Source organism: Pezoporus occidentalis, unplaced genomic scaffold, assembly GCF_034315485.1.
Source record: "Pezoporus occidentalis ecotype Australia unplaced genomic scaffold, CSIRO_AGI_Poc_V1 ctg25, whole genome shotgun sequence".
Classification (NCBI taxonomy): Eukaryota; Metazoa; Chordata; class Aves; order Psittaciformes; family Psittacidae; genus Pezoporus; species Pezoporus occidentalis.
The window spans coordinates 1,485,059-1,505,858 of NW_026914394.1; the positions used below are offsets into that span (position 1 = coordinate 1,485,059).

At 42.4% G+C, this 20,800-nt stretch overlaps 1 protein-coding gene across 5 annotated transcripts; it reads right to left on the reverse strand.

Annotated features, from left to right (window-relative positions):
• Window positions 1-748: 748 nt before the first annotated feature.
• Window positions 749-20,609, reverse strand: EFCAB14 (EF-hand calcium binding domain 14). 5 transcript variants are annotated; one of them, XM_062623027.1, is made up of 11 exons: window positions 20,292-20,609; window positions 19,305-19,453; window positions 15,911-16,056; window positions 14,023-14,121; window positions 9,097-9,207; window positions 8,083-8,163; window positions 7,030-7,221; window positions 6,292-6,372; window positions 5,038-5,149; window positions 4,080-4,211; window positions 749-2,678 (listed from the first exon to the last, which is right to left on the reverse strand). In XM_062623027.1, exons 1-11 carry the CDS (start codon window positions 20,465-20,467, stop codon window positions 2,503-2,505), a joined length of 1,455 nt encoding a protein of 484 aa, XP_062479011.1. In that variant the 5' UTR covers window positions 20,468-20,609; the 3' UTR covers window positions 749-2,502. The 5 variants fall into 5 exon arrangements, 4 of the variants coding, with proteins under 4 accessions (XP_062479011.1, XP_062479010.1, XP_062479012.1 ...); XM_062623026.1 differs by having other exon boundaries at window positions 6,286-6,372; XR_009965660.1 differs by lacking the exon at window positions 749-2,678 and adding an exon at window positions 3,374-3,506 and having other exon boundaries at window positions 3,991-4,211; window positions 6,286-6,372.
• Window positions 20,610-20,800: the final 191 nt, after the last annotated feature.

The following is a 20,800-nucleotide window of genomic DNA, read 5'->3' on the forward strand; positions in this document are numbered from 1 at the left end:
ATGTCTTTTCATTTCAGACATCACTTATTTCTCTAGGGCGCACCATCTGAAGCTTCCAACCACCTCATTGGAAAGCCGTGCTCCACAGGCATGAGCTGCAGCAGGGAGCAGATCCGGACAAGTGTATTTACTACACCCATGGCTTTTATGCCCTCTACCATCTGCAGCATGAATAAAACACAGGAGGAAGCCTGCCAACATGCAGCATAAGGGCTCTGGAAAGCATGTAGGATGGAGACCGGTGGCATAGCAGAAAGCTTGCTGGCTGGGGACCAGAGCTCCCAGCCTGCAGCACACCACGACTGGTTACCCTAGGCCAAACAAGCAACCACTATACGTGGGGATGATGTTGAATTGATAGCACAATTCCATCCTACAACAGCAGCAAGTATAGCAATTAGCAATTGACTGTGCTCTTGACATGCAAGTTAAGCAGCACCACTGGACAGCTGCGCCCCACTGCTAGTGACTGACCAGCTTCACTCCTTGGCCACAGGCTGAGGACATGTGTGGCTGGAGCAGCACATGCTGTCTCTAGCTGACGGTTTTTCACTGCTGCTGTTGAAGAGCCTTCTAAAAGTAAAGCAGACTGCAACAAAACAAAATACTAAGAGATTCACATGGCACTACAATAATCCCTTAAATTTTAAGGTAAGTTAAATTCCATACAAATCAAACTTCCAAAAATATTTTGCAAACTCTGGCATATGGCTATGATACAGTATGTACAAATAAAATACCAGAATGGTTACATTTTATTGCTAGGGTTTTTTTTTTTTATTTGGTTAAGGAATTATACAGAAGCGTATAAAAGGGTATGGGAAGCAGCAAGAAGCAAGTATCAGCTTCTTGTCCTCTCAAAAGCCAAGGTTGGTTGGTTTTGTTTCATTTTTAAATACTGTGTTTGCAAACGTCACATCAAAAGCATTTCTGTACTGGGTCACGTCTGCATTACCCAAACAGGATAGAAGAGAGCAACAGTGAAAGAAGCCTAGGCAACAGGTAACAGGGTTCTGGTTTGTACATTCCTTCACTGATTCATACTTCCAGAATACAATTATTCATAAAACATCCGGTCTAAGGTTTTGTAAAAGTCAACAGTTACAAACTAACTTCCACGTAAACTGATGTCTTAGCGAGGTGGGCAACTTGAGGTCACTAATCATGCAAGAAACTCCCAACAGCATCATTGCTGCTTGTGAGCAAAATCATCCAACTTGGCCATAGTCTCCACCTGCAAGAGAATCCCTTCTGCAGAAGTCATTTTCTATGTTCCAGAAGGTTCCCTAGTATAAACAAACCCTGCACTTCCTCTATTGTAAGGAAACCTCACAAAGATGTATCAGGAGAAAACACAGATGCCACTGCACACCCCTATCTTGCATTTTACATCCTTTTGTTGGCAAAAGCACAAAAGGTAAAGGTACAAAGTGATCACATTCACATCAGTCAGGAAACAGCCCACAAGTCTACCCTTGGGCCTTCCCCACCTGCTCACTCCTAGTGACCAGAAGCTTTACTCAGGACACTTCACCATAGTGACCCAAACAACAGTTCATGGAAGAAACCAGCAGCATCAGCAACCATGTTTCAAAGATCTCCAGTAACCAGTTAGCAAGACTATCAGCACACCTGAGGCATGAACTATCCAGGTGCTACTCAGCAGGCTGCACTGCAGACTTTTACCTCTTAAGCATCTGTTAAAGTTATTCGTTTTCTTAAAAAATAGAACAGATAAGCTCATCTCACAAAATGTAATCTGGATGCAATACAGCAAAGCGAAAAGAATGCTAAAGTGAAAACCCAAGCACTTGGTAATTTGCTCCTGTAGGCTCATGACATAAAAACACTTTCAACTCTTCCCTCTTAAAATAAATCCTGCTAGAGATGGGCATGATTTACTACTCCTGCTTTCCTCTGAGTCTAAACTCATTCATGGATGCACTTGGTCAAAATCAGAAATTTATCTGAAGCTCTTAACCACCACTTTTAGGCTCAGTCTCATTATAAACAGCTTGCTACCAACACAGCCCCTGACACAAACTTCTCCTTAAATATGCATAATTTACTCTGTCTCAAATATTTACAAGCAGAAGCAGCCCATCTTTACAAGACAGCTTTCCTTCTGCTCTACATAAAGTGCAGCTCTCTAATTTAAGGCAAATTTCAGTGAACTATAAAACCATAGTTTTATTTTAGTATCTACACATTTTCAATTAAAAACAAGAACTCCCTTGAAAAGGAAAGAATGAGAGGAAAATGTTTCCAAGTTTGGGAATTTTCTGGATTTTAACACAGTCCCAATATTATGTCCTATTGACATATAAATTTGTATGGTTTATTCTTCAATAAATGAAAATGAAAAAAGAAGTGCAATGTGTACAGTAACTTAGCTCCAAAGATCAGTAAAACACTGGGAAAGTGCAGATGTAGTTTTTCATGTCCCGTAGTTTCCTTTAGCTACAGTAGCATCCATCAGTATCACATTTCTAAATATGTATCTTAGACACCTAATGCTAATCTCAGTTCTTGTAGTGAGTATTTCTCATCTCCATCTGTGTCAAATTGCTTAAAGCTCTGTGACTCTTGAGCTGTTGAGCCAAGCAGCTTTTGAAGATCTTCATGTGACAGTTTTCCATCAGCATCTTGGGTTGCTTTTTCAAAGAAATTCTGAAGATCTGCAAAGAGAGCAGGGATTGAAAAGTAGCTCCTTTAAGTACAGAGGAATATCCTATAAGCTGCTCTTCCAGTTTTAACTGCACTGTTTCTTTACTACCTAGTAATGAAATAAAGCACCTCCAGGTATGGAGCTCACTATCTGCATTGTCACAAGCTACCAATAACAGTTTAGGAGAAAAAAAAGCACAAACGTTTCTGGATTAAATTATACTAAATCCATAAAAAAGTAATCCCTGTTTCTGGCCATGACTAATAGCCCATTCTACAACCACTAACTGCAGACAGCTACAGTTATCCTCCACAAAAGCAAGCTTCAAATGACTGTTGCTATACCAACAGCACAGATGGTATAAAGGGAAAACTGTCTACTCATTTCCCGATTCAAAACATTGCCCTTTCAGTAGCTGAAGAGCCTGAGCAGCAAGATCCAGAAACCATTTATTTGCCCAGGAAGTGTTCTCTTAAAAAAAAGAGAGGGAAAAAAAACAACAAAAACATCAAAACATACACATGTCTACTTAATTTTCCTTCAGCATCCTAATCCTGCCCTTGACTTCATTCCCAGTCTCTGAGGCACTTGGTATAACGCTTTGTCACTCAAAACAATTATAATCCACTTTTAATGCACATTCTTGATTAAAACCCAGATTATTTTCTTCTACATACTATTATTTTCCTTTTAGGTTTGGTCTTGTTTGGTTTTAATTACTTTTTAAAGACCCTATTCTCAAGCTTTTAAAATTGACCTCACTTCTCCCTGAATGGCCAGATACACTACCATCATTCCAGTTATAACCTCCTGAACATTAACACTAATGCCCAGTGTCCTGGGTTCAGCAGTAGCAGTCATTTTTTCTCCTTCTTGGTAGCTGGTGCAGTGCAGTGTTTTGACTTTCAGCTCGGGAACAGAGCTGATAACAAGGATGTTTTGGTTTGGCCAAGGAAGCCTCATGCTCTGAACATGACCCAAACTATTCCATACCACAGCAATGCCCAGGAGGTATGAGCCGGAAGGGCAGAACTGCGGGGTTGGAGGAGGTATCGGAGGCTGAGGGGGGCAAGGGTCGGCTGGTGCTGAGGTGTTGTATTCTCTTCCCTTGTTATTTCCTTTATCATTATTATCACTGGTGGTAGCAGTAGTGATTTGAGTTATACCTTAGATACTAAACTGATCTAATCTAAACCCGTTGAAGTTGCATTCTTTTCAATTCTCCTCTCCGTCCCTCCGGGAGCAGGGGGAGGGCAAGAAAGGGGGGGGGGAAGTGAGCGAACAAATTACCTGACTGGGTTTAAACCACGACACCCAGCTACACTACCATCATTCCAGTTACACTTATAACCTCATGAACATTAACATGAAATATACAGAAAAAGGAAAGGTCAGCCTAGAAAGGACATACCTTCAATGCTGGAAATTCCTGGTAAGGACAGATGTCTCAGCTGTCCATTATCCTCCGTGCTGTCATCAGCTGACCTTGAAGCCAGCCTTGAAAGGTCTGTGGGCTTTACTGTAGTACTCAGACTACTTTCAACTGTTACAAAACAATTCCTATTAGTCTTGACACAGAACTACAGTTAGCAGAAACAACAAAAAGTACAATAAAGTTATTCTGTCATAGATGCTGTATGGGATAAGAATGCTGCAAAATCATTTCAGAATACAGCATTGCTGCCCCCTTTTAGTAACTGGAAGAACAGAAGGAAGCAAGCTTTTGACAGTTACACAGCCTTACTCTTATGCTGTACTGACATGTATTTGTAAACCCCATGCAAAGAATGACTTGAAAGTGCTTTCTACTCCCCAGCCTGAAGCACTGAACAAGGTTTATTAAGCAAATTACATCTGCCCACCTGGGTAGCTTTCCCCTTATCAGTGCAGGCATCCATCTTCCCCAACAGCAAGGTCTAAACTTCCCACGTTAGCAAATCGACAAGCACAGTTCTAGTGTAATGAAGTATTTAAAAATCTTATCTTCAGCACTACCTGAATATATACAGCAAAAGTGCAGAACTGAGACAAGTCAGCAGAGACATAGACCTTTCCTCTGTTACACTTAGATTTTGAAAAACCAGAAATAGATGTTACCAGGTATAAATTTCTACAGGTTAATCACTACATGCCTTCAAATACAAGCTCCTGATGCATGTGAATCCTGCTATACACATGGAAGGTTACCTTCAAGCTTTAGCAGTCATACAGTTTTCTGTTTTAGAGCCATCAGTTTCCTACCACTTTGACTCAAATAATCTACACCAAAGCTTTAAAGAACAGTTTAAATTACCCACCCTGATTAGTTACTCTTTGAATTACACAGGGAATCTTTAGATTTACAGATTACTATTATATGACCTTCTTACCATTCTTTGATGTCTCGATGAGTTTGTCATTTTCTGACTTGCTTGTGAGAGCACTGATCATCTGAAGCGTCTCTCTTAGTTTTGATACCTGAGAGTCTCTAGTTCCTGTTTCCTGTATATATAAAAAAGCACCTCTTCAGTAGATAGAGAAGATCAGGAAAAGAAGTCATTTAAAATACATAAGTATTTTTGAGTGACTTGGAGCTCTCCAGACTAAATCAAGCTTAAGATAATAGGCAGTATTTAATAATATGCATGGAAAGATGTAAGGAATAAATTCACGCAGTCTGTAAGAAAAACAACAGAATCAGCACCTCAACCTGAAAAGCAAGCAACTCTTTTGCAGACACCAATTTCAAAAGAATCTGACATTTAATTTCCATATTTCTTATTTAAATGAGCAAGAAAAATTATAACAAACCAGTTAAAACATACTTGGAGTGAACGCTTCTACGTTAATTGAATTGTTTCAAATGTCTGTCTGCAATACTGACTACCTTAGTGCAGGAGTCATTGTATTTGTCAAACCAAAACCACCATATTTTTAAATCTAGAGCTCCTTTGCTCTTTTTATGAGTAGGTTCCTGATGACAGGCTGAGTTTCCATCAATCCAAGCCTAGAACTGACAGTGTAACTGGTTCACTCACCTTCTTCCCAGAAGACAGAAACTAAACTCGGCAGCACCACCTCTTTTTCCCCACAGTTTGGCCAGTTAGTCTCAAACTTACAGTCATCAGGTCATTACTGAGAGGTGCTTTTCATCAATCCTTAGACTTCATTAGTGCAAAATTCCTCTTAAGTCAACCCAAGAAAGTTTTTAAACCTGGATAAATGCCATAAGCTCCTTCATGGCATGAACCCACAACAGTTGTGCTAGCTTTGCTGAAAGCATGGCTGAAAGCACAGGTATTCAAATGCTGAATGCCAGAGTTCCCTGTTCCACTGGACCATCATCTGAACCTCCCAAGATTCTTTCAGCTGCACAGAAGGATATTACAGGAGCTCTGCTGTGTTATCACATACACAGTCAGAATGGCAAGACTTTAAACTATTACAACATTTCTTCCATCCCAATTGACATCCTGTCCCCAAAATGGGGTGGATAAGCTCTTCTGCTCTGGACTTTTAAAAGAAGCTTGTTCAGATTGGCCTGCTTGCAGATCTTTCCACAATTAAGTTTAATTTAAAACATTACTATAAAGACAATGACATGCTCTACTAGTCCAGTGGAATTCATGTTTCCTTACTTTTACCTTCAGTTCTTTATTTGAATGAGTTTCGTTATCTATTTGATCTTCATTTTCCACATTTTGAGAGGTAGTTGCATCATTCCCCTACAGGATAAATGGAGGAGAGCCGAGTTTATTCATGTATTCATTATTTACTACAAATAGGGTTTCTTTCCTTCAAATTTGGCAGGCATGAAGCAGGAAAAACCAGAACAAATACACACTAGAATAAACATGAAGGTTATGTAATTTAACACAGCATGGTCCTTATTGCTAAACATACAGAACACATTCTTAGAGACTGGCCCCACTATGGCATACAGAAAGCACTGGATTCCACAAATGAACCTATTTAGTATTAATTTTATGGGGGTTTTAGCATTTAAGCACCACTGGACAACCCAGAGGTCCACCTAGCTCTTCATTGCTCTTAACAGCCCCATGCCAGAATGCCTTCCTAAAACACAGAGGTTTGTGAATAGCATTCATTAACCAGTCACTCAAGTCTTAAATGTCACAGTGTTTTAGACATTTTTCTGTAGATTCTGCAGGGAAGAAATAACTCCTTCGGGGATACTCTTAACACTGATTATCTGTTCAGAAATATGGAACAAATTCCAGCCTTTTCAAATAAAGTCCTGAGTGTCTCAAATTCCATTCTGATTTTTTCTTTAGCTAGGTTTGAAAAAGCTGTATCTGTAGTGCATAGAAAGCATTGAAACTACCAGCATGAGTGTATACCTTTAGTCATCAAATACTTACCACACTGCTAGACAAGTTTTCTCTTTTGTCCAGATTATTCCCAGAAAGGGTAGAGTTTTCTAACAGCATAACCCTCTGGCTGAGGTTACCAATGGCTGAATCCACATTTAGAAGCTTGATGTCATTCAACTTTTGGTATGCCACTACAGTGTTATTTAGCTCTCCCAAGGCTGCATGCAGTGACTGGCTTTCCTGAAATATAAAACCAGCACACATCAATTTACTCAACCTCTGCAGCACCTTGCTATTAACAGTATGGTGACTGACCCAGTTTAACTGGGCAGACTTTACACTGGCTCTCCACCGACATCACTGAAAACATCCAACTGGAAGCTTCCAGAAAGTTATTCCAGCTTTCAAAGTTTGAAACAGAGATTCTTCCTTAGGACTAACCTCTTTGTTGCTAATGTAATCACTTCAGCTGTGCCAGCAAACACAGAAAGCCTATTCATCTTGTTTTCCAGGGCAAGTTTAGTAACCACACCAACTGTTTTTCCCAAGGAAGAATGTACTAGGCATATTTCTACACAAGGTTTGTTTTTGAGGAAGATACCGACTGTTTTAAATGTGAATAAATGCAGACCTTCCATTCCAACCCATTCAGCTAAACACCCACACATTACCTTTTCTTTTGGTTGTTGCTGAATCCCTGCCTTCCACACCTCATATCGCATTGAGGGTGACTCAACACAGGCCACTCCCAAATTTGCTCAGGTTAGCAAATACCTGCTATAAAACCCATTCCATAAAAAGCCTTTAATTCATTTCCATTTACATGAGCAAAGCGCACGTATAATTTGTTGGATATTCATCGTTTTACTCCTCACCCAGTTACAACACAAAAAATGTACTCTCAGACCAGGGTACTTTCCTGTTTGCACATACACAGGAACAACTACAGCTAAATGACCTTATACTTCCTTTTGAAGGATATTATCTGTAGTGTCTTGATAAAACACCACTTTTTATACGCTAAAGTACTGCAAAACCCACCCAAAAAGTTACATATCAGTGATACTTGTACCAATATTCCTTATGCAAGGGGGGAAATACCTTTCTGCAGTTTTCTGTCTGATTCTTCTCAGTCCTTGGCACAACAGTGGAGGGAAGTGAAGGTATCTGTTTTAATTCCCTCTAAGAAAAGAAGTAGAAAATTATGTTGGAATTATGTGGGGGTTGGAACTAGATGATCTGAAGGTCCTTTTCAACCCTAACTATTCTATGATTCTATGTTACCAAATGCTTGTAAAAAACCATACTAAGCTATCGATAACTGGCTGGGTGTAGCTAAGGATGTTTTCTTACAATTACAGGCACTCATGGCTATTGTGCATGCAGTATTTTAACTAGACTAACAGAGTTTTCACTTTCAAGTACAGAAGGTCCAAATTTATTTTAATTAAACCCTCCTAATGAGCTCTTCTCCATTTAGTGAAGTTTTATGATACACATTGCACTGCTACCATACACACTGCCACATCTGCAATGCTTCTGTTAACACCCATTGACTGCATTAAGTTTTATAATGAGCCTAATTTACATTTTATCTGCAAGTATTCATAATAAAGTAATGCTGTATTGCAGTTTAGCTGGAAAACTTTAATTACTGGCTCAGTTTCTTAATCCCAAGTGAGACATTGGTATAAATAGAGTGAGTAGATTCTGGTAAAGACAGGCAGTAATTTCATCCTTATTTCAACCAACAAACTCTATCTCAATGCTTCCACTACCCATAATTCTAAAACAGTGCAGACAGTTACTATAAGCAGTATCCTGCCTCACACAGAAGCAGACTCCCAAGGCTCCACATCTATTTCGTGCAAAGCAAAAATATGCAGGATAAGAAGTGCTGTAGGGACCAACAATTCTGGGTCCAGAGAAATACAAACTTGGCCCCATAGGACACGCCACACAGGGATTAGAAGATCAGTTTACTAATATACCAACCCACTGAAACGTCAAAAGTATCTTGAAAGGCATAAGGCAGAACTCCAGACTGTTCTTAAACTTGCTTCATGTTATGCAGGTAACTAGTAAAACACATGTTAAATCAACACATTTTCTTACCACGTCATTCTGAAGGATTTCTATGGATTTCTTGTATTCTTCAATAGCTGTCTGTATATTTTCAACATCATGCGAAACACTGGTAAGTGTGCTGCCTATGTTAGCTACAGTCTGGAATAAAGAAGACAACAAAAACCTCAGCCTTCCTCAAACTTCACTGTCCCAAAGTTTCAACTGCTGAACACAATGTTTTGCTAGTTAAGCTGCAGGCAGACTGCCACAAAAAAATACACAAGGGCATTTGAAATATCCAGAGCTTTTTCTGCAGCAAACCTGCAAATTCTACCCGTCATCTCTCCAGGCCAGTAAACAAAGACACACTCTTCACCATGAAAGCTTAAGCTAGAGCCAAAATTATGGGTTTGCTACTCCCACTCCCCAAACAATATTAATGTGCTGGCATCAATATGAAAAATAATCCTGATATGTAGACATCTTACCTCCTCTTTACATGGACTGTCCATATTGAATACTAGGATGTTGATACCACCAATTTATCCTGTCTCAATTGTCTTTCAGAGGCACCCATCAGACACATCATACACCACAAAATTTGTCTGCCAAAGGCTGCAGATTAGATTGCCTTTTCTAAAATGAAAGAATGGCTCTGAAGCATTAGAAAAGCCCCCATGAATTCTGCAGGTACAGTGTGCTCTGACAGCTACTTTTGCTTCTGACTGCTCCCATCTCACCCTGCCCTTGCCTTCACCCATATGAACTGCTCCAGCCCCCAGCTATCACTTTAGAAAGTGACTATGCTGTAAAGCTGCACCAGTGTTTTAGCAGCTGATGGCACAGCCCCTAGCATCAGATCATCAGCTAGGACATCCACAACCACCAGTGGAAACTACAGTAAGAGGACAGAGCATACCCCTATGCTTCTCATTCCATTCTTAATAGAATCATAGAATCGTTAGGGTTGGAAAGGACCTTAAGATCATCTAGTTCCAACCCCCTGCCGTGGGCAGGGATACCCTATGCTAAATCATATCACCCAAGGCCTCGTCCAACCTGGCCTTGAACACTGCCAGGGATGGAGCATTCACAATCTCCCTGGGCAACCCATTCCAGTGCCTCACCACCCTTACAGGAAAGAATTTCTTTCTTATATCCAACCTAAACTTCTCCTGTTTAAGATTTAACCTGTTACCCCTTGTCCTGTTACCACAGTCTCTAATGAAGAGTCCCTCTCCAGCATCCCTATAGGCCCCCTTCAGATACTGGAAGGCTGCTATGAGGTCTCCATGCAGCCTTCTCTTCTCCAGGCTGAACAGCTCCAACTTCCTCAGCCTGTCTTCATACAGGAGGTGCTCCAGTCCCTGATCATCCTCGTGGCCCTTCTCTCGACTTGTTCCAACAGTTCCATGTCCTTTTTATGTTGAGGACACCAGAACTGCACACAATACTCCACATGAGGTCTCACAAGAGCAGAGGGGCAGGATCACCTCCTTCGACCTGCTGGTCACAATCCTTTTGATGCAGCCCAGGATATGGTTGGCTTTCTTGTCTGCAAGCGCACACTGCCGGCTCATGTTCATTTTCTCATCAACCAGCACCCCCAAGTCCTTCTCTGCAGGGCTGCTCTGAATCTCTTCTCTGCCCAACCTGTAGCTGTGCCTTCTTTCTTCAATCATTAAAACAACACATCTAAAACCCTTTTTCCTATGACCCTGTAAATACTCATAAGGTCTTAAGGCACTGAAGTGACACTCTGGCTAACCAAACTATATTCAAACAATATCCACACAGATTTTCCAGCTTTCCATTCTGCAAGTCTGAACACAGATTCAGTAAGCAATCTCTGCCCTGGAAGACCTCAGGACACCTTCAGCACCTTTCATTAGTCTGAACAAAAGCCTTTACCCAAGAGGAACTCTCTCAATAAACCTTCAGGACTCTTAACACCAGCAGGCAGCTGCTCATTTTCAGGAACAGTACCTACAGGGAAAAAGGCTTAAGAAAGCCAAAAGCCTGTTCTAAGAATAGCAGCTTTTTCAGAGAATCACAGAATCATTTAGATTGAAAATGACCTTTAAGATTGAGTCCAACCATTCATTAACTTAGAACAGCCAAGTCCGACATTAAACCATGTCCCCAAGCACCATATCTACACATCCTTTTAAATACCTCCAGGCATGCTGCCTCAACCATCTTCCTGGGCAGCCTGTTCCAATGCTTGACAACCCATTTGGTGAAGATATTTTTCCTAATATTCAATCTAAACCTCCCCTGGCACAACTTGAGGCCTTTTTTTTCTCATCCTATGACTTATTACTTGGTAGAAGACACTAACCTGCACCTCAAAACAACTTCCTTTTAGGTAGTTGTAGAGGCCAATAAGGTCTCCCCTGAGCTTCATTTTCTCCAGGCTGAATAACTTCAGTTCTTTCAGCTGCTTCTCGTAACACTTGTTCTCCAGACCCTTTACCACCTTCATTACCATTTGCTGGACCCGCTCCAGCACCTCAATGTCTTTCTTGTAGTGAGAGGCTCAGGACTGAACGCAGGATTCACAGTGCAACCTCACCAGTGCCCAGTACAGGAGGATGATCATTGCCCTGGCCCTGCTGGCCACACTATGTCTGATACAGGCCAGGATGCTGTTGGCTGTCTTGGCTGCCTGGGCACAAGCTGGCTCATGTTCAATCAGAACCCCCAGATCCCCTTCCATCAGGCAGCTTTCCAGCCACTCTTCAAGCCTGCAGCATTGTACGCGGTTGTAGTGTTCCAAGTGCAGGGCCCGGCACTGAGCCGTGCAGAACCTCATACCACTGCCCATCAATCCAGCCTGGCCAGATCCCTCTGCAGAGCCTTCCTACCCTCCACCAGATCCAACGCTCCCACCCAGCTTAGTGTCATCTGGAAACTTACAGAGGGTGCACTCAATCCCCTCATCCAGATCATTGATAAAGATAGTAAACAGAGATGGCCCCAATCCTGAGCTCTGGAGAACACCCCTTGTGACTGTCTTCCAACTGGATTTAACTCCATTCATCACCACTCTTGGGGTTCAGCCACCCAGGTAGTTTTTTACCCAGCAAAGGGTACACGAGTCCAGGTCATAAGCAGACAGTTTCTCCAGGAGAATGCTGTGAGAAGCATTGTTAAAGGCTTTACCGAAGTTTAGGTAGACAACATCCACAGCCTTTCCCTCATCCACCGAGTGGGTCACCTTGCCATAGAGGGAGACCAGGTTAGCCAAGCAGAACCTGTCTTTCACAAACCCATGTTGACTGGGCCTGATCACCTGGCTGTCCTGTATGTGTTGCATGATGGCACTCAAGGTGATCTGCTTCATAACCTTCCACAGCACTGAGGTCAGACTGACAGGCCTGTAGTTCCTCAGATCCTCCTTTTGTCCCTTCCTGTAGATGGGCATTACGTTTGCTAACCTCCAGTGAACTGGGACTTCCCTGGTTAGCCAGGACTGCTGATAAGACAGCTTCTTCAAAGAAAGGCAGGTAATTCCAAAGACAGCTGGATGCAACAGACAGCTGAACAGGAGTTTTTCACCAGGCTATCAAAAGCCAGGCTACCACCTACACTTACTGAAGTTCTCCTCCATGACAGGAGCCAGTGCAGCATGCACACAGACGGCATCAAGAGAGCAGTGGTAACAGATGCCACATCTAACGCTTTAGGCTCAACAGTGAGACTGGAAAGAACTCAAAAGTTCTCAGGTTATTTGATTTTCATAAAGTGTGACCAAGGATGGACTTACTCCAACATGGAAAAGCCTTGCTGTTCAGCAGACTGCTAGAAGCTGAAACCTGCTGGCCCAAACACTTTGTCCTGACAGGACTGAAGGCAGCAAGATGACAAAAAGTTCTTTATACACTGTTTGTATATATAAATATACATACACACACAAAGTAGGTGCAGATTTCAGACTAGGTACTGCCTTAAGGCTTACTTCTGATATGACACTGAAAATACAACATCTTCATAACAGCAAATTAGAAGCTTAGACAACAGCTTAGTACTCATCCTGTAAAAAGAGATCCCAGCAGCCTGATCAGCCAAACCACACTAATTGCTTTGCATATGACTAGCCTGTTGATTATACATTAATCTTTTAGGAAATGAGAAGTGGAAATCCATAAAAGCCACAAAGACTAGACTGAGATTAGCTATTAGCCCAATATAAATGTTTATTGCTAAATGCCCATAACTTCTATGGAGGAGCTGGGGAAGTTTCAACAAACCATTCTTTGTACCAAAATAAAAAGGACAGTTTTTTGGTAAAGAATGGTAAGACATGGGTAAGACACCGTACTAAGAAGTCACTTCAGAAGTAAGCTTGTGTCACCCAGTAAGGCCCATCTTCCAAGGGGTTGCCAGAAAACCATCCCAGTACAACTCATGTTTTGCTGTTCATATACTGAACACCTAGAAAGCTCCCACACTAAAGTTCCAGGATCACCACTCCCAAGTCAGACTCCTACACACCTCAAGACTGTAAATGCAGAATCAGATATACAATTATGTACTGCTCAAAATGAGCAAGTTTTCCAGAAAGCAATCCATTTTCTTTTCCAATTAAAAGCTAAACAAACCACCTATTTGCAAGCTGAGCTGTAGAACTTCAGACTTTTTGCAAGTGTCTTAATGTTAAAACTAGCAACCTGAAGGAAAGCAACAGTAACGATCAGTTCCAAAGTAAAAAAATGAAAACATAATATAAAAAAATGCATTTTCAGAAAGGGACAAACATGGCCTTCAACTTTTTTACCTGCCCTCTGTTACTGTAGGACCATACACTATCAAGTATATGAAGTCTAATTCAAAAACAAGAGAAGCAAATATTCCTCTCAGACAATTCAAGTAATTCCTGTTGCCACTGCTGTCCCCCAGAGCACAGCTGCAGCTCAGCATTCATCAGCACAGAACAACACATTTAGCAATAGCCACATTTACAGTACTTGCCTTCTGAAGTTTCTCTACTGTGAGAGGAAGAGAAATCAGATCAGAAGCAGACTTTATGTTGTTTTTGAGATGATTTACTGTTGAGGTCAATAGTGATACCTAAAACCAAAGAGGAATATTTAGAATTAGTCAACATAATCCTGATTCTGACCTTCCCCAATACTAATGACTTAATTTGTAACATTAAAGCATAAAGCAAGACAATTATACATGTACACACACAAAGATCACCCATCTCTAGGTTAGAAGTCCTGCTTAAACCATGACCCTAGTCCATGCCTGAAAGCTATAGAAGCCCCTTCTTTTCAAAAAGATAGACCTCTGCCCATTTTACATTCATTAGAAAGAGGGTAGTGCCCAAGAAAGATACAAAGAATTGTACAAGAAGCCCTTACGTGGAGGAAACAGTCATCCACTTACTGTAGTTAGCAGTCAAACCTGCCTGGCAATACCCAGCAAAGCACGCAACTTCTCTAACTGAGTAACAGAGAAGTTGCACGTATTACCCACACCTTCTGATACAGAAGTGTAACAGTGACAATCTAGGTACAGTGGTTTACCGAAATTTCTGTCAAACTGTTTGACCCAGACAGCAAGTTATTCAATGAGTCTTCAAGATTCCTTATTCACTCCAACTGAGAAGTTATCAAATAAACTAAAACCAGCTACCTGCTAGTCATTCATGGCTAACACTATCACTTTAAGATCAATTTGTAGCCATTGGTAGTCAAAATAATTTCTTCTCACATTTGACAGCACAAAACCAACTTTCTTTGCGTTAAAAGAGAAAAAAAGTTTCACAAGCTGAGGAAATGAGCAAGATCCTAATGTTACATTAGGCCTATGTTGATCAGTTTGAGTGCAGTCTCTCTGGTTCCACAGCTGTGAATATTGGCTGAAATAATTCCCAGCAGCATATCCCAACAGTTCATGGAAAATAATAAAAAAACTAACTAAATTTTTATTCCCAGGAGAGCTGGCTCAAACTATAAACAGACCCTGTAGGAACTTGAGGGCCTGCAAGAGCCATGTGCAAGTATATTTAACATCCAGATGCAGATGATAGTGTTTTACAAGTCCAGTGAAGCACCTGAATATCTGTAGATAATGCATACTGCCAGATGCCAAAGAAAACTTGTCAAATCTATTTACGTGCCTCATTTAGCACTTAACCACTGCATGGGACTGAAGAAAAACCAACCTGAACAGGCACCTCAATACTCTTAAAATTAAACCCAAAGCACCAGTGTCGGAGAGGACACTTCTTGACACCGCTGTGAGCAGCTCTGAACTTTTACCCTTTGTGGCAAGAATTTCAATAAGAACCTTGCTGGATGCTTTGTTTGAAGCATGAGTTAATAAAGCAGCTGAGCCTCCTGTTAAGTGGCTTAGGTTTAGCTGCATAAACAGAGCTAAGATTTACACCAGCTCAGATGCTGAGTGCATATGAGCAGATTTTATATTCACAAGACACCAGTGCTTCATCTGTAGCAATGTGAACTTGCACTGATTTGGGTAACTGTTTTCCACACTTATGAAACATTTGCAGATGCTCTCTGAAATGTCAAATCTCTCATCATGAACACCGGACTTATTTGGCAGGAAAATGAAGAACTGCCCAGTCTCAGGTTCTTTTAAGTTCTGCCTGAAGTTTATCCACCAGTTGTGCAATTTCTTTAATTTGTGATCAGTCTCCAGTCCAGATGGATGCTCAAACTTTGTTTGTTTGTTTAATAAAGAGGCTTATGCTCCAGTTTAAGAGTTCAGCATATGGCCACAGAAGGCCTTAGATAAAAACTCAGCACTGCACTTGAAATGCATTTCTGTGGAAATAAGCTTCAATGGACTATTTTATTATTTTTCAAAACCAAGCACTTATCCCTCTCACCTGTTTATTGATCTCTGTGATATTTATCCAAACTTTATTTAGCCCCAGTTCTCCAGTCTCAATTTGTTCCAGTTGCTTTTGCTTCTGCACCAAATCTTCGTTCAGTTTAGGAATTTCTTGGAATGATGTCTTTTGATTAGATTCCACTAAAAAATAAAATACAAAAAAACCTCGAAGAATAATGAAATTAAAAAGTCCAGGTAAACAATGTTGAAAGGCAGAAAACAAATGAAAGCAGCACCATCTATAGCAGTAAAAGAAGGAAATAACATTCCTACATATGGGTTTATTGCCAATTCAGAATTAAGTGTTTGTTCAGAATTACAGCTGTTTTAAGAGTACCCATGTCTGTAGAGAAAACCCAGAGAGACAGTACTAAATGTAACACTTCGCAATAGTACTGTCACTCTGGCAAGCCTCAGTAGGTCTTTATTTAGTGCAGTGATTTTGCATTACTTTCAGAGGAACATGAAAAGGTAATGGGACTGTAAGGACTGCCAACACTACCAGGGCAAAGGAAGCACGTGAAATGAACTTCTGTGCCCTTCTTAAGCCTCCAAAGAGGCCGATGATGAAAATTAATTCCAAGGAGATTATCGTGATTACAGTTGTTCTGTGTACCAGTAAGACAACTGAACATATAACCTTGCACACTAACATCTGTTGGTAAACAAATCAGTAAACAGGGTTCTTGGAAATAAAGTCAGTTATTACAGCAATTAACACTACACGTAAGAGGGAAACATGCAGCCAATTCAAATGAGCCTCAGAAATGCAGCTCTTCAGGTTGGCAGTGACTAAGCTATTTAGCTGCAAGCACTATTAGGTAACCCTAAATCCCTAGGTCTGGCAAACAAATAAGCAAAGGTTTTGAGATGGAGATGACAGAGTTTGTCAAAATCTCTACCTCCACCCTGTAATGTAGCACAGAATGCTCCACAACAAACCACCACTACTGAGAACATGCTGCCAAGAGCAGTGGGATGTACAGCATATGTAGCTGGCAGCTCCCAGAACAGATTTCCATGCATGACCCATCTGGTCAAAAAGAGGAAGCCTTCAGGAGGGCTTCATGCTGTGGTGCCCAAATACGCACAACTGGAAAGACACACACCTTCAAAAACCCTCTTCACTTTTCTGGAAGCAAGTCCTCACAGTCCTTTCTAGGGACAGAGTAATCTGCTCGGATCATCCAGATCCAAACAACACTTTCAGTTACACACAACCTTGAAAGGTTTACTTTAGCCAAAACAGACTGAGAACTAATTGAGGGTTCAATATAAGCACTTCACACCAAATCTGATGTTTCAGAGGCTCCTGTAGACAAACTATCGTCTGTTTTCCCACTCTTACGGTGTACAGTGAGACTCCACTGAAGACTTTTACAGTGATAGAACGCATTACTGTTCGTAGCACAATTACTAAGAAGGGAAACACCACAATGACTTCCCTCTATCCCAAACGTACTAGATACAAAGATGTCTTATTCTTAAAAAGCACCCATAACACAGTCTGTTCAAAGGATGGCAGAACATTAAAATACGACCACAGGAATCTGCTCTTATGGGGAAAAAATCTGGGTGAAGATTCAGAGAAAGAAAGTTCTTTTTCCAAACTTGCTGTAGGGACAGACAGATCCCATGCCTTTGCTCCTCCATCCATGCACACATTTTACCAAAGCACAATGTTACTTTTTAGAACCAGGTTACTCTTGCTGTTTTTTTGTTGTTGTTTTTAATGCTGTGCCTCATTCTGAGGCTCCCATCCAGCTTCTAGGTATGCTATTACAGTGGCAGGGTCATCTGAGACTGTTCCACCTCTAAATGAAATACTAGATGCATGGCTTTTCTATCAGAGCTACTAAGGAGAAAAAAAAAAAAGCACATCTGTAACTGCCAGACAGGAAGCTCAGAGAGAACAACTGCTTTAACAAAGGGGTCTGTGTAGAACAGGAATGATGAAACTTAACTACACCAAAGCCAACAAATGTTGTCATTGTGCAAAACTTCTACTTAAAGCAGACCATTCCAAGAAGAGCAGCAGTCAGCTTACCCAGGACACAGCAACAACTACTGCAGGGCTGTTTGCTGCACTCACAGCCACAAAGGAGGGCCTGTAACTAAAGGTGTCCTCTGTAACTGGTGGACACCACCTACAGCTAACTTTCAGAGTTCAGTATCAGTTAATCTAAAAGCACATCTATCAGGAGCACTTCCTCTCACTGCTAGCCAGCCAGCCAGGCAGCCAGCAGGTTCCACCTTGGCAAGCAACTCCCCACCTCACAGCAGTTACACACCTGAACAGGAAGCCCTGAACACCAATAGCAAGGAATTTCTACATGCATTTCCTCAATGCCTCTTTCACCACAAGCAAATCAAGTCCTCTGTTTAACTCCTGCCCTTGCAGTCTCCTAATTTAACTGATGTCATCAGCCTTACTTTTAAGGTCATCTTCGTGTCATGAACACGAAAATTCAAAGATGAAGACCAAAGCTGTGCGACAAAACCCATGGTCAACAGAGGTGCTCCTCACGCAAAACATAACTCCTCAGCTTTCCTGAAGCAGCTAGAGACTACCTGAATGCCTAAGCTTCACTTTCTTTTGCCCTGTTTGAACAACTCCTTAGCTTATCTTTGCCTTTTTCAATGCATATGATTTTAAACACTACTAGAACAATGCACCAAAACAGACACTGCGTCCAGAGATGAGGTATACAGAACAGATGCTACATGCAGATCTCAGTGCTACAGAAGTTAATACTGAAATCTTACATGGACAGGAAAAACCTGAGAGCTGCAAGCAAAATGCTTCATATTAACTCCATACTTCTAAGTATTAAACATGATGTAAGTCCACACCACATGCAACACGTGAAAGTTGAACAAGAACAGGCTTTAAGCAAGATGAACATTTACAGGAAACAAGGATAAAACATAATACCAAAGCAACATTAAAATTGTATAACACCACAGGAAGTATTAAAGATTTTAACAAGAGCTCAAGACAAGAACATTGTTTTAAATTATTTTAAGGGATGCATCAAAACCCCTTAGACTGCTGTTCCAGGGCTGATCAGAACTTTCTCTTTTTAAACAGGGGCTTCCTTTGGAAGAGAGCACTTCCAAGACCAAAGCCAGGAATTTTAGAAATGTACATACAAAACAACTACAGGCCCACCTCTTCCTGCTCCTCAAAAGACACAGAGCAGACAAGAATATATAATACTTGCCTTAGATTCACCCAACCACCAAGTATTTTTGGCTCAGAGGACTCCTCAATTCAAGGTCAGTTTGCCTCCTCAGTACTTTCAGGCTTTGAACAAGCAGGTAAGCAACTAAAGCTCTCCCTCTTGCCCAAAGCAGATGTGAAACAGTGTAGTTACATCTATACTTACTAGTCCGAAACTTCTCCTTTATTGCATCCAGATCCTCCTTGAGGGCCACCTGCATCCAGACTAAGCCAACACATGCTACCACACAAGCAGCGAGAATGACAAAGGAACATAATGGGTAACAGAACTTGCAGCATCGTAGATAGTCTCCCCTGGATAAAACATAAATAACAGGTTGTGAATATTCAACAACACCTAGAAAAGCTTGATTTTTAAATGCTGCTCTATCAAACAAAGCAAGGGACAGTGCTAGAACAGCAGACGTTTTGGCTGACAAGAACTAAAAGCTTTTCCAAGAATAAATAAGGCTCTAAAGTGGATCGGGGCTATTGCTGTCTGTTCAGTTCATCCTCAGGAGGCACATCTAGCATATTTAAGAGCAGCTGCCAGGTTTCCCATACTAAGATTTCCTACTCCTCACATAAGCTTATGTTAGAAACATCTGCTTGATAGCTTGGAAAGCAGGCTTTGAAAAAGAGCATCACCATAATGTTACAGTAAGTACTTCTAGATTACCCTAAACTGTGAAAGCCAAAATTTCTCTGCAACATGCCTGCTTTTTAGTTATTCTTAAAAGCCCGTTAATAACTTAACTGAGAAGTTTATTTACTGACAAAGCTCATCACGTCCATGAGAAACCAATACGGCGGCAGCTCAAGCACACAGGACTGTGCCATGAACACACAATAGCTGTGCTCAACACTTAACCAACTGCCCCCGAGCTGCCCTAAGGACTTGGGCTGAGCATTAAACATTAAAAACAAGAACTAGAAAGCCAAAAGGACGGTTGAGATCTACTTCAACCCCTCACCAGGCCACCTGTGGGGCCACACGCACTCAGCGTAGCTCTAAGTCTCTCCCGGCAGCCCCCAGCTCCCCACCAGCCTCCCCAGCCGCGGAGCGCACCCCGGAGACCGGCGCTGAGGGCCGGAGCCCTAGGCAGGTAGGACCAGCTCGGGCCGGCTCCCGCCGGCAGCCCCAGGGACTCACTTGCCGCAGCGGCCCCGCGCCCCGGAGAACTCGTCCTCCTCGGAGCTGGACTCAGAGTCGGAGGCGGGCGGCTCCGTGCGCAGTAGCCGGTGTCCCGAGCCCTTCTTAGCGGGCTTCTTCCTGCGGCCGTCGGCGGCCAGGCCGATGAGGGCGTTCAGCTCCTTCCGCTTCTTCATCCTCTTGTGCGGCGGCGGCACGGTCGGCGGCTGGCTCCCGCCTCCCTCTTCCTCCGCCGCCGTCGCGGCGGCCGCCGCCAGCGCGCCCCGGCTCGCCAGCCTGCGGCCCGGCCGCGGCTACAGGCGCTCCGCGGGGCCGCGGCCGCTGCTCCCCCGCCGGCCCCGCGGCGACACGCCTGGCCCCACCGCCCGCCCCGCCCGCGCCATGGCTGCTCCCGGCCCGTCGAGCCCGCCCCCTCCACCTGCCAGCAAGCCGCGTTCCCATTGGGCAGCGCGGGGCCGCCCCACTCGAGGCTTAAAGGCCCAGGCGCGCCCTCCACGGGGGTCGGGAGT